Source organism: Colius striatus, chromosome 2 (assembly GCF_028858725.1).
Source record: "Colius striatus isolate bColStr4 chromosome 2, bColStr4.1.hap1, whole genome shotgun sequence".
Classification (NCBI taxonomy): Eukaryota; Metazoa; Chordata; class Aves; order Coliiformes; family Coliidae; genus Colius; species Colius striatus.
The window spans coordinates 114,144,837-114,159,340 of NC_084760.1; the positions used below are offsets into that span (position 1 = coordinate 114,144,837).

A 14,504-nucleotide genomic window follows, 5' to 3' on the forward strand; every position below is an offset into this window, starting at 1 on the left:
TAGTTCTGAACCTTATGGATGCCTTGGAGCAGAAGCTGGTATAATACAAATATTGCATAGCTCAAGTATTTGAACAGATAATACCTTCAGGGTTTTCCTTCTGTGCCAAAGCACAAGGAAAATGCCGTATATGCCAGCCAGAGGTGAGGGATCATAATCTCATAGTTGCTACATGCTTGGAATGTCTCTACATGGAAAGCATTGTCCTCAAAGCAATCTGAATTCACCTTATCTCACAGCAGTCTCACCCAGCAGCTTAGTTCCCAGAGTTGGGATGAGTGCTCTATATCTCCTCCAGTAAAGGAGGGAGGACACCACAGTGTGTTTCTATTGATCAACACCAAAGCCCACAGAAATAAAAGCCATGTTACCACCCCCTCTGCGCTGCAGCCTGACAGCTGCACACAGCTTTTCTCTCCACCTTAAGTGCTGCAGCACAAAACTTCCCTCAGCTCCAGAAAACACATGAGAAAATGCTTGCTCTGTTTCCCCCTTTCCTATCAGTCAGAATCCAGTACTCTCTGCTTCACTTGCCTAATTACTGTACCCCAGTTGAATTTCCCCAAAGAAACAAAAAGAATCACGGGTAGTGGAAAAAGCCTGAGAGGAAAGGAGCAGAAGCTGGGATGGGGTTTTAACACCCTTACAGGATGACACTGCCCAAATCATATATATGTATATATGAAATCTACTGACTTTGGCCTCAAGTGTAGCACCCAGTCAGAGATGAGCAGAGGGAGTTAACTGCTTTCCAAAGTGCACTCCCATGCTCCTGTCCCTCAGCTTATGGACTATGATGTCCTAGATCCTCTGTGTATCTTCCTCAACCAGTCAGATTCGGACTGCTCCCTTACAAAAATCCCCTTTCAGGGGAAGCTCCTTCTTTTAACAAGTTTTTCCACAGGCAGTAGTGAACTGTTGCACTTGAAATACGGATTGCTTTCAGCACATTGCATATTCTGAGCTGTCTAATTGTTTTCTGGCCTGTTTCTCCTAATTGACAAGGCTCCTGTGGTACACACTTCTGTATCAACTCACCTACCTAAATACCAGATACATATATTTGATACATGTAAATATCTACACTTACATAAACAGATATATAACACATAAAGAAAATGTTGTTCCAGCAAGGCCAAACCAGCAAACTAACCCAATTATCCATGGCAGAAGTGCAGTGCAGTTTTAATTTCCAAGGAATCTCTGGAGATGCTGGGACTTCAGCAATTTCATTTACAGGGTAATTCAAAAAAATGTATATGTTGTGAGTCATGATTCTTATCATCTGCCAGTGACAGTCTGATTGGGGGACATAACTGTCACAGCAACCCTGCGAACATACAGATGTATTCTTTGCCTGGCTGAGCTATGTGTTGGGGTGGCATATTGGTTTGCATTCTTTCTGCAACAGAATAATAATGCCTTCAAAAATGGCACTGAGAAGGCAAATTTCAAATGGTATAGACACAAATTGGCCATTATTAGGTTAGTATTTCAAATAATTAAACTGAACTATAGCTGTTGCACTCAATTAGTATTAATTCATTTACTTGTTGACTCATTCACTTTAGCACATGAAGGTAAATCAGAAAATAATATGACTACCTAGCCTGAAATTAGAGATATGAAAAACATAAACCAAACACAATTAAATGCTGTAGTGTTGAAACTGAATCACTGGTACCTGTAGATGATTGCTTCAGTCTTCAGAAGATAAAATTGTCTGCTGGGATATGTCATAAGGAGATACGACCTGGCTGACAGATATTTCATGTGGCAGCAGTTTATGTAATTTACAGTGCCAGCCTCCCAGACTTTCACTTGCTCACAGGCTCTTTATTCAGAGAAACTTTGGTACAAACATACCTGTTAGTAACCAGGAGAAATAGATGTTGCTATTAACAGTTCTGGCTGCAGAATACACTCCTTCAGCAAACCAGGAATTGAAAAGTCATGTAGTTTCTTTTATCAAACATACTGAAATACCTGGAATGCTATTGGTAAAGTTAGGCTTTCTTAGAAGGATAAAAATCATTAGTTTCTTGGACTGTCTATGTCTTTGCTAATGTATTTGCATGCGTGTGGTCTCCTAAGTGCCTGGAAGAAGCCAAACATACATACTAGACCGTTTACTTACTCAGGTTCCTGTATTGACCCTCCAACACAATGGAATCTCTCGGGAACAGTTTTCCAGTCTTTTGCCATCTTCACCATTGCTCCTGCATCAAGGACTCCGTAGCCAAACAGATGGTTGAATTCCAATCCAACACCATTTCTACGCCATTGATGAACTTCATCGTGAAGCTGGTTCCTTTTTGAGGTGAGCACTGTCAGATGCTGCATGTCTCTCCATGTCAGATCCAGGCTGTGGAAAGGCAAGATGCAAAATAAACAGTATAGTATTTACAAGGTGATATTAAAAGCTGAGAAAGCCTTTTGGTGATGTTTGCTTCCATGAATCACACAGAAAGTGTATCTATACACCTATCAGTAACAAACTGCTGTTGATTTCAATGTGAACAAGAAGAGGTTGTAATTGCATAGTACTCCCTCAAAACTGCCAAATAATTTGATTGTTTCCCTGTTCTTAAAAACAACTGCTTTCTACTATATGTTATAGAACCAGGCAATTGTTAAGCTAATAAAATGAGTAGGATATTATACCAGATCCTGAAAAGGATGCAAAAAGCAAAGGATCATGATACAATTTCACTTAGCCTCTCTCTTAAATCTTACCCTCTGTTCCTTGTCTGCTTCTCCTGCTCTTCCCATGGACTTTCCAAGGTTCACCCAGAGAAGCCCTGATCTGATGAAACTGATGAGCTCTAATAATTTAGGTCTTAGTAATTTTAAGTCTTGGAATATAGATGTATGGGCATAGGTGGCTACAACCAGGTGTGGTAGAGGTTTGTCACCTGTGGTACACTAGCATGGATGGGTGCCATAAAGTCACGTTTGTCTAGATCTAATAATCATTTTTCATCTTTGGCTCTTGTCCTCCTAGGTTTGCAGTGATTATGACGACAGGAAGGGCACTCATAAGTTATTATTCTGGAAGCTTTAGAGCTGACATTCAAATTCTACATAACTAAAGCTATTCCAAGTTGTTTCATGATGAACTCTTTCAACATCACAATATGTCTGATTCAAACTATCAACCTAAAAGGATCCGCTTTTCAGCTTTCTGTGCCCTAAGTAATAAGCATGTGTATGCTGCATCTACACCACAATAGCCAATTACTGTCATTTTTCCAGGGTGACACAAGATAGCTGAAAACCAGATATCACTTTTGTCATTCTTATGGAAACCTTTTAGGAGCTGCTATATATTTTAAAACCCTGCTTTTCCTTTCAGATTGGTCTGGTTTGAAAGAATGTCAGACATATATTGTATAGGAGCTGAGAGACACATTGCAGGCAGCAGTCATCTGACAGTTCTGTCTGTCTCTCTCTTGCGTCCCTGTCCTTCTTCTCAGCCAAAGCTAGAAACTCAATTGCAAACCAAGGGTATTAGTCTAATTTCTACTCATGATAGTTTGGCAAGAGTAATTCCAGTGTTCCTGGATAGTCCAAATGAAAAGGAATGGTAATTCTTACTGAGATACCAGGTTGTAGTCCAAGTGGTCAGAACATTCATTAAACCTTTATATTTTTGTGGCCATAATTACTTATGGATTAATTTTATAGTAAAAGGATTTTTTTTTTCAGAAATCTGAAAAATGTCTTGGCTTGAGTCATGTTCCCAGCACAACAGTCATTGCCCTGCTTATGATAGAAACTTTGTCTCCTCTGCCAAATCTTCATTGTTCTGCATACAGTTGAAGAAAACTGTACATAGTGCTCAATTCAGGCCATGGTTACAGCAAATGAAGCAAATGCAGTCTCTTTTCATAAAATAATTTAACACAAAGTAAAAAGATGGTATAGGTTACTGTATGAAAAATGCTTCCTAATCATTAGAGAAGAAGATAATGAGGCAAGATGTCATGAATAGCATGGAGATGGTAAATAGAGAACGGATACTTATTCTTTCATATAACAGAGCAATTATGTAGCACAGAAGCAAGTTACCAACAACGAGTTGGAAAGACCCAAAGGAAACCTTCCCCACCACCCTCACCAAAACCTATTGTTACTGGGGAACTGATTGCTACTGGATGATACAGGTGCCAAATACAGACAAGTTGAAAAAGAGTTAGACAAATTCAAGAAAAGTCTTGCCTGTGGCTATGGAAGAGGAAAGGCTGACTGCTCTTTCTCCAAACAATGATTGCCAAGGCTGTTGTTGTGAGATCGCTCCTAATGCCCGTTTGTTGTACCCTCCCCATAGCATCTGTCCCTGCAGACTGTATGTGCCACGAGAGAAACTCCTCTCTGATACTGTAGGTTCTTATCTTTTTGTAGGCTGGGTATTCCACACTGGCTATGTGGAGAAATAATCTCTCCCTTCAGACAGTGCAGGAGAAGAGAAACCTCTGGAAGCAGAGGATGGAGAGGACACAGACAGAGTGAGTCAGCCAAAATATATCAATCAGCTACATGGCTTGTCAAGACTCTAACTCCATGTGTAAGCTACCATGCATGCCACTACTGCAGCAGGCAGCTTGGGAGCTGCTCCTTGGAGCCCCTCATGACAGACAGCCCACTCAGATGATGAACAAGGGCAGACAAACCACAGGCCCTCTCCTCTCTAGAGCTCCCACGGAACTGCGCAACAGCATACTTAGCCTCCAGGGCCAAGGCAAACACTCCGGCTGCTTCAGGGGCAGCTGCAGACGTCCCTGAGTGACGCAGGGTGCAGTTGCCGTACAAATCTGTTGTAGCCTGCAACGATAATAGATGTAATTAATGAAATCTGATAGTCTGTTTTTCTTGCAGCTACAGACTCAGAAAAAGACAGAAAATGGCGTTTGTGCCCTTGGTAGGCAGAAAAACTATTTACTCCCAGGATCAGTTTTCTTCTTGAGTGTAGTGGTTCAATTTCAAAACACCGTGAGACAGTTACAAAGGCTGTGGGTGGGAGAATAAATCACAGTGTAGTAGAACAATGTTCATTACCACTTAGAACTCATAAACTCTAGGAATTAGACTCTGTCCTGGCTAGTCTGAAGGTGCCAGAGAGCAGCAATCAGTACTGTGGAAGAGAATCCCAATTACACTTGAACAGAAACTGCTTATTTTCCAGTTGTAGGTATGGCCCTGTGGAGGACACAATGCTCTGCACTGCTTAAGAGACTGAGGGTGATCTGAACTCCCACATTGCCTCTGTAGGTGACTGAATGTCTCTCTGCTCTGTGCAGCTTGTAGTACAGCAGAAGCCTGGTTCATGACTGCTCTGCCAGTGCAAGTATGATCTTTGATTTAGATTTTAGTACATTGATTTAGATTTTTACCAAACTCTTGTCACACTGGTCTCTGGGAAGTGTGCAATTGAACATCTAAATCTGCTTTTCTGATAAAGGAAATGACCAACTATATGAAGCTCTAAGACGGAAGATCATTGCTGTTCTCAATATTAATCCCACATCTCCTCAGCTGACAGTTTTGGCACCATCGTGTACTGCAGATGAGAAAATATCCATCTCAACAAAGAACCATCTGCTGCTCCAACACAGACGAGTTGTAATAGGTTGTGGGAGTGTACAAAGACAGCAGTAACAGCACAATAATATCTGAACTCACCACACCGGCCTCTGGATTTCTCTTCCTCCCATTACTAAAGGTGGAGGCTAAGGTTGAAGAGCAGCTTTCATCATACAGAGCTGTCCGTCCATCGTTTATAGCAGAATTGATGGAGATTGTCCACATGCTGGATGCATAACCATCACAGTTACAGTCATCGTAGCTGCCCCCATCTCCAGAGGCCCAGACATAGATGCTTCCTTTGCCACCCCGGCCCTGTGAAAGGGGAACACCAGCCCTCTCAGGTTAAACTGCAAACAGAAGACAGCAGCTACTTTAAACCACACATCTCATTGTAAAGTCAGGCATCTGTAAAGGAGGAAAAATAGTCTCAACAAAACATAGATCTACCTTAAGCTGGAACAACATGGACTTCTGCACGTTATTAAATCTGGTTAACTGGCAGCCACAGCCAGTTCTGCAACCTTATGTACAAAGAGCACTTCCATTTATCTCCTGCTTTGCTTGACACCCTGAAGGCTCCTGTGCCAGATGCTAAGACGTTTTATGGATTCATTAGCGTTTATGTCAAGGTCTAAGTGCTACAAGCATTCTTTTAAAAGGAATATAGGTCATCTCGCACACTAGGTTTGTAAGATCCAATTAAGTCCAGGCAATGGCTAAAAACTCTGTGAAACTAGCACCTTTTCTCATCAATAGATTTTTCTCCAAAGGTATCACTGGCTCAGAGCTATTTTTCTGACAAATCAGCTTCTCTACTAAGAAGAAAATAAAGTTATGAGACCATATAAATAACCTAGAGAAAGATGGGCTACCAATTACACTGGGAAAGCGAGAGATGAAGGGGAGAGACTGAAGCTGAAGGGCAGCTATAAAGGCTTCCCATTAGTTAAAGGAAAATAAATCTGTGTCCTCTCCCAAACTGCCAGACAGGCAAGGAGTGGGAAGGGATCGACTCAGCTCCTTCTTCTCATCCCATGTCAAGAGGCAGGGGCTGCCTGGAAGAGGGTTAGAGCCGAGAACCGTGGCACCTGGGGAAAGATCAGTGCTGCTGAACCCATAGCTCAGATCTGCACCTGCTTCCAGCACAGCCACCATTTCTCTCAGTGTTTAGTCCAAAGTAATTTACTTCCAGTAACACCAGAAGGGTGCAAGGCCTCAATGTAACACTTTATGTGCTTTGGGCAGAAGGTTTGAATAAAAAAATACCTCTTCTGGCCTCTTCATTTTCCATCATGAAATGGAAGTTAAAGAATATATAAACATAGTAACCTGCAGTGGCATTTTGATAGGGAACCTTTTCTGTCAAGAATTTAAATCAAATCTGAGCTCCCAGCAGTAGCTTCTATTTTTCATCACACCCCACTGAACAGAGTAACCTCATTATTTCAAGCACGTTAGTGAGCTGCATTATAATCCACTGAATTGCACAGCAGGTTTGCTGCCACTGGGGTATATAACATCTGAGGACATAGATTTTCATAATAAAGAAGATGACTATGAAAAAGCTTATTGAAATCAGTCTAAGAACTCCCACAAAGACCCGAGATCAATCACTAGGGTTTTAGGGGAGGAAGATACTGTTGCAAAAATATACTCTGAGAATGAAATAATTTCAACAAATTATTTAAAATAAATTAAAAGAACAGTTAGGTCTTTTCCCCCTTTAACTTTTCCTGTGTCCCACCTCGTGCTCTGTCATTAGCCTACAGGGCCCAAACATGGGCTTTTGGCTCACTTCTGAGGCTACATCCCGAACATGCCACCATGCCCACAGACACCATCACAGCACCTTGCCATCATCTGCCTCCTTTGGACAGGCTCTGCAGCACCTCAGACACAGCTCTGTCTGTCCCAAAAAGGCAGGCTGCTGCCTGGCACAGATAGCAGGTGGCTGCTGGTGCCAGGAATTGGATGTTTGGCACGTATGGATCCATTCTTAAACAACCTTTTCCTTCTAGTTGTTTTAAAGGGAGAGAAACCACTTCATTTTCATATGGTAAATTCACAAAAATAGCTTGGTGCCTGGAAGTTAGCCTCTGCCTAGGGAAACAGACAGCCCTGCTCAGCAAATTGTTCCATGCTGCCAAACCCAGGGGCTGCTGCAAAGTGTTTCACCCCACAGGGGGGCTTTGTGGCAGCATGGCAGAAAAGGGGTGTAACAGATTGCTGGTGGGGAGCAGTCAAAATCACAGAGGAACCAAAACTCAGGCTCAAGTTCCTGAGCAGAATTAGCCTGCTGAGTGCTGCAGAGCATGGGTTTCATGCATGTAATTACTGTAATGTGAGACTGGCCTTCAGGATATCACTTCTGTAAGAGTCAAATCCACAAGCGTAGCTTAGTGTTAAAACCCTTAATTCACCTCTTAATACTCTGAATTCAATTGCCTTTCCTTCTAAGCCAGGACTGGAAAGAGAAGCAAACGCTATGGGAATAAGCTGATAGCAGCCCAAGTGCATTATTGCAATGATGCTTAGGACTCACTGCTTACATTACCCACAGTAGCTGGATAGTTTGCACTGGCTAACTGGTGGTTGTCCTCAGGCATCGTTTAATTTACCACACATTGCTTCAGGGGAAGTGAATTTTCAATCTCTGGATTGTTGCAATCTAAACCAGAAAAATCTCAGTTTTGTCAATAACTGTTGTAGGCAAAGTGAGCTGAAAGCCCCTATTTGTATCTCAACCTTACATGAATCAGCGTTCACTCAACTTGGGCTGCTGTAAATTTAGGCCAAAACCAGGGCTGGGTAAGGTGACAAGTAATACACGCTACAAACAGCAGGTGGAGCCCGAGGGAAGAAAAGGCCAGCCAGACAAGAAGATGCATTTTAAAGAGTATCTTTCTTCTAGAATCCAGTTGAAACCTGCTCATTTCCCTAAAAGCAAAGCAAAGCATGGCACCCACAATTCTGAGCCATCTGAAGCTGCACCTCAGAGCAGTAAGGATCCCAGTGCATGTAAGGATACACCTAACATGGCCCAAGAAGAGGCCCACCTCTCAATTCAGGATAAACCAGAATTAGATCTCAGGCAAGGCTATATGCTTAGAAAGTCACAGACAGCTACTGAGAAGCTCTCTTTGCAGAAATAGCAGGTTTTCTATTTCCAGTGTCCCTTGTGGGATGCTGCACTACTAGCAAAAAATATCCCTGAGAGATTTTCTTACCCCTTTTTTCATCTTCTAAAGAGCATAATACCAGAAAAACTTTTTTACTGAACTACCTTGCAGGAGTGAGAAGTGAGACTGAAGCCTCGTTGACTTTATGTAACTTCAGGCACATCTTGAACTCATATTTTTCTCTATTTGTTATTGTGGTCATTCATCACACTTGCTGGGCTGGTGCCTAAACCTACAGTTCTCGAAGTTTTGATTTCTGGATCACTCTTTCCAGATAAAAATGGGTGGTATTTGATAAATAAATCTCCTCCACCTTCCCTGACCTTTCTTATCAAGGCTGACAAGTGCCCACGTGAGTAACACCTGAGCTCTGCCTTGGCTACTCTGGTTCACCCACTCCAGCATAGTCATCAGCTTGCAAAAGATGGATGGGAACATAACAGTCTTTGCAGCACATTCCTGATGCCCTCTGGCTTTGGCCTAATCCTTCAGTCATAGATCAGGTCTAACAGTTTCCAACCAGTACAAGCTAAAAACAAAGAACAGTCACCTGCCCTGAAAAGCCAAGTACCAGGGAATGACAGCAGTGGGACACGACAGGCAGACGGGCTCAAGATAGCAAGAAAAAAGAGCAGCACCTGACTGTGAGCAGGTATTTTAAAGAAGAAAAAAAGCAGCACCTGACTGTGAAATGGTACTTTTTTAGGCATTGTGAAAAGGTATTTCAGGATAAGGACAGCCAAATGGTTTGCTGATGTTTATGGCCTGTCCCATGTCTAAGGAAGAAAATGCAGATGGAGCACAATTGAAAAAAGTATGAAAAAATACAGAACTAGAAATTGCTTCCTGTAACAACTCCAAAGCACATTATTATTTTGTAAGCACCTTTCATTTTGTGCTGTATGATAGCTATTTTGTAATTCTTTCCTTAAGAAAACAGAAGTGTTTCACCACCTTCTGTATAATTTTATAGCAATTTCTGTGCCTGCTACAGTAAGAGATAAGCTGGTTTTCCAGGAAAAGCAAAAAAAATTGATAGCTTTTTCAAGTCTGCCATGAGTCCTACTGACTTATGAATAGGACACAGTTAGTTTCCATCCCCTACTAATTGTGGCTCTGAAAAGAGTGTTTCTTTCTCTTCAGGACTGAATTATTTGAAAATACTTACGTGTTTTGTAATTACAAACTGCACCCTTCAGTAATGATTGCTAATTATCTCTGAAAGTGTAGTTTGCAGCCCAGACAGGCACCGTGAAATTGCCATTGTGCCCCCAGGCTGGGGCATGCCAAGGAAAGGATGAACTGTGCAGAAGCTGTGGGACCATTTGCCTGCTATTGTGGTTTGGCTATCAAGGCATCCAGGAGCTTAACCACAGATCTTGCTCTGCCCCACCACTCCTGTGCATGAGCAGTCCAGAGGCAGTGAGCCCTCAGCATTGCTGAACTGCTGCTCATCTTATGCAGTGCCAGGGTTTTCTGGAGCCTGCCTGTGTGTTGCTGCATCCCTGACATGGTGCCAGTTGGACAGCACACTGAACCCTCACTCTCCTGGCTCCTCTGCATCTGCCAGACTGATTTACCCAGAGCGATCTGGTAGCCTGTGGCTTTCTGTATCCATTTGCTTCTCTCCTATACCGATTTCTTAGGGAGTGCTGAAATCTAACCCAAAACCTACACAGAACATATCTGACAACCACACAAGTAATCTCAATTTAACCACACAGACACTGATGCAGAGAACATTTGGCTTTCCAGTGTTTGGCACTGCACACATCCAAGGATACACCTGCCTTCTTTGAGTTTCATGCCCTAGCGCTTTTCCCATGTCCAGCCCCTCCTGAAAGCCTGGAGCTGCTGTACTGCAATGATGGCAAAGCCCAGGATGTCTGGCCTGCCCAGCACACCCACAACTCGTGGAATTCAGTGCAGAAGAAAGAGCAGCTGGGTTATCCTACTCAGATTCATCACTGCTGAAGGTGATGCCCATTTGTTGTTGGCCTGTCTAACCCTCAGTAATTCAGTGGAGAAGGAGGAAGGGCCATTTTGCTGGAAGCACCTCAGCTAAACATTTGGCTGCTACACAGAGGACAACTGTCAATTGGAACCATGTTTCAGCCATGCTGCTTCTGTTCTTGTCCTTTTCATATTTTGATGCCTTCAATAACTGGTTCCTCCAAGCAGATTTCTGAAACTATTTGGGTCAAGTAATAATGATTTAAGTACAAAAGACTGCTGCACACAAGATTATCAAAGAACTAAGCCCTGTAATTGTTAAACCGCTAACAAAAAGCTCTACATAACTAATTCTAGACTTGGTCACAGAAGAGTACTGAACCCACCAACCCCCAGTTAATTGCATAATTGTTAATACTGCCTTTAGCTAAAAATAATGCTTGAGCCATTAGCTGTGTCTAAATTACTGTTGAAACTGGATGGACTTCTGTTAGCCACGAGAAATGAATGGAAAATTACACTTTTGGTGAAGAGAGGCAGCATTAGGTTTCAATTAGGGTTCAGTCCAGCAGGAAAATGGGGAGAGAACTCTGAAAGTGCTGAGGCAAAACCTTTGATTAGCCATTCCTTTTCTGTTGGATCCTGGGCTGTGTACTGTAAAGTGATAATGCATTACTTTAGTCCAACAATTCTGCAGGCCTCGTCCTGGTATGGGTAATATTTGCAAAAATCAATGGCATCCTCTTTCTGCTATTTCTGAGTTAAATTATTACTGAGAAAAAGACTCTAAACACTCAATTTACTTTCCAATAGATGCTGTTTTCCCTGCTCAGAGCTCCCAGCTGGTGTGATGAACCCTGGCCTCATAGCTTCACCTGTGGCTCTTGCAACACCATGCGAAGGTTCCCAGCTTCAGCCTTCCTGGGAAGCTAAAGCACAGGGCTGCTGAGTTGTGGCACAGAGATTAGGCAAAAATACTCCTGGGGTCAGAGATAGACAGCAAAATCAACATTTTGAGGCTACATTATTGTCTTGCCTTCTTAGAAAACAGTAATTTACATGTCAATAAAGAAAGTATTTACATTTGGATCTTGTAAACATTGCCATGTTGGCCCAACCTATTGATACAGCAGCTTTCTGCTCTTTATGTGACAGTCATTTGAGTCTTTGTGAAGGGCAATACTTAACCTTGTCACAAATCCATGCAAAGCACCAATCTACAACAGCCTAGGTCCTCAGCTAACCAAGGCATCCCTGAGGAGGCCAATATCACAACAGAAATCAGCAGTAGTGAGATTTGCTCCCAGAAGCACATGTCCATTCCCTGAGCTGTGGCAGCCTGATCTCCAAACCTGGGTCATGTACTCAGTTAACAGTCACGTATCCCATCCTCAGTTCAGAAAAGCTGGCCATGCTGTTTTACACAAGCCTGAAAATATCCTGTCAGATGAACAGAATGACTTCAGAATTCCAAGCAGGTGAAACATACTCATGCGGAGGCTTAATAAGGTTTGATTTTATCTCACATAAACAAGACAAGACATGGAATTGTCATGCAAATTCCAGACACAACAATAGTAAATGGCTCCCAAGTTATAAAGAAGCTTGGGGGGCTTCCTGAGAAATGGAGTAATCAGAGGGTTTCCAGATCATAAACTAATTTCCCTATTCTCACTTGGCTTTTGAGCAAATAAAACAATGTTAGAGGTATCTTACTGCATATATAGTATTAACATGCTATCTTCAGCATATTCAAAGAACAATAACAGAATGTCTTTGGCCTTTGAGAGAGGCAAATGAGAAATATTTCCTTTCATTTGTAACTCTGTCCTTTCATTGGTGAGCCCAATTACAGAGCCATGATGAGACTATAAATCCTGAATACTGCTCCCCTGGCAATTTGTACTTGTGCAGCATTTTCTTAGGTAAATCTGTCTTATGGAAGCAATAACATTTTCAGCAGCACAAGCACAAATGGATCATGTCTGGCTCAGCTGGGGAAGTCTCAAGAAATTCAGTCCATAAGCAACTCCTCACAACCTACTAATATAAAAGCTTACATCATAAAAATGCAATAGGTAGAGACCAACTTAGCTTGATTACTTCTTTTTACTGCCTTCAATTCCAACAGCTGAAGCTGGAAACCACTGGACTCATCAAATAGTAAATAAGAAATGTTTACTGGACACTGTAAACAACATGTACCGTAAGACATGGGTGGAATTAGGTTTTGAGCTAGTTACCTTTTCCTGTTTAAGATGCCTGCTGACACAATTCTGGGTGCAAGGTCCCAGAGAACAAAAAAGTCTTTATTAGGAGAGCTGTGCTGTCACAAGAATCCCAGCTGCCATCCCTACTTCCCCCTCCAAGCTGTCTATCCCCCAAAGTGGGAAAGCACAGATCAGACAAGGGATATGTGAATCACATAGCATTGCTTTGTCCAGCCATACTGTATCTAAAACACTACTACTGTCTCTCTCCCTGCTTCTTTCAAATGAAGTACCTCTCAATAAGATGAGATAGCTGTGCTCAGCAGTGCCAGGCTGCTTGGTCCAAAGTCTATCATCCTTGTTTCTTAATCTGCTCTGAAGTTTAGTTTGTATTTCTGCACCAGCAGTAAAATCCCTCTGTAGCTTATCAAAGAAATTTATCTCCCAAGTATGTGACACAGAGTGACTCGGTGCAATGTAACTGAGCATATGAACTGCCTGGGCTTGGTGTTGGGCTAAGACAGCTAGCCTAGAAAACATTAGGTTGATGATTTACTGAGACTGCAATATACACCTTTTCTCCCCAGACCCCATAACCTGCTACTGATCATAGATGTAGCTCAAATAGAGTCTAGAGGCCAGATAATAAAATCTCATTAAGGTAAGTGTGTTTAAAGAAAGAGAGATGACACTTTCACCAGACTGAACAGCATTTGTTCCTTAGCCTGCTGCAGACGACCCTAATGGATATCTGACTCGGGCACAAACTAGCACGGTTCCTAGTTACAGCTGGCAGCCAGCATCTCACACCGACAGGTGAATACAAGACCCTTCTTTAGGCAGGTACTGGATACTTACAAGTTTCAACCTAGTCTTTAAAAAATAGAAGTTAAGTCCTTTCCAAATACATCCTAAATATGGCTTCCAGCAGCTGGAATTTGCATTAGGTAGGACTGTTTGTCTGCGGCAGATCAGTGCTGGTAATTGCCAAACTCTGTGGATGTTTGTGAAACTTTCAATCTGTATTCTCCAGCAGCTGCTAATTCAGCTGTCAGCTCATTTATCTTTGCAGGGCAACTACCACTTCAGTGACCCAGTCATGCTATTGACTACTACCCCTGAACAGAAGTCATGAGATAACACAGCAAAGCGTGGATTGCGCTGAAAAATGAATGTGATAGTGCGGTAACAAAAAGTGTCTCGAATCCCCTTCCCAATACCTTCTGAGTACGTCTCACACTGACAACAACTTCACACACACGCCCTTCCCCTTTGTGTTCAGCCTTGAAGTGCATTTTTTAGAACAACTAAAGGAGTTGTTAGTGTGATGGACACAGGTTCTGCTGTCCTTGATTATGTTATTTTTTTTAGTGCTGCCTTTCTTCATGTTATTTACATTACAAGCAAACAGCACACAGGTGAAGGTATGATTGAAGGCAAGAATTAGCTTAACGAATGCAAAGAATGGGAAATGCAAGAATAAAGTTAAGAAGATACATCAATCTTAGTCCACCTGGTTATGGCTGCACAGCTTCAGGCCATAAAACCACACATATATACAAGAAGTCTCACAGTT

General features: G+C 42.3%; 1 protein-coding gene across 1 annotated transcript in view; it reads right to left on the reverse strand.

The window, feature by feature from the left end:
• PCSK2 (proprotein convertase subtilisin/kexin type 2) overlaps nt 1–14,504 on the reverse strand; it is a 101,515-nt gene that overhangs the window by 4,486 nt on the left and 82,525 nt on the right. The window contains exons 9-11 of the mRNA XM_061989217.1: nt 5,683–5,898; nt 4,724–4,824; nt 2,138–2,365 (exon numbers count right to left, since the gene is read on the reverse strand). Of these exons, the coding sequence (XP_061845201.1) occupies nt 2,138–2,365; nt 4,724–4,824; nt 5,683–5,898 (545 nt within the window). The remainder of the gene's footprint in view (nt 1–2,137; nt 2,366–4,723; nt 4,825–5,682; nt 5,899–14,504) is intronic.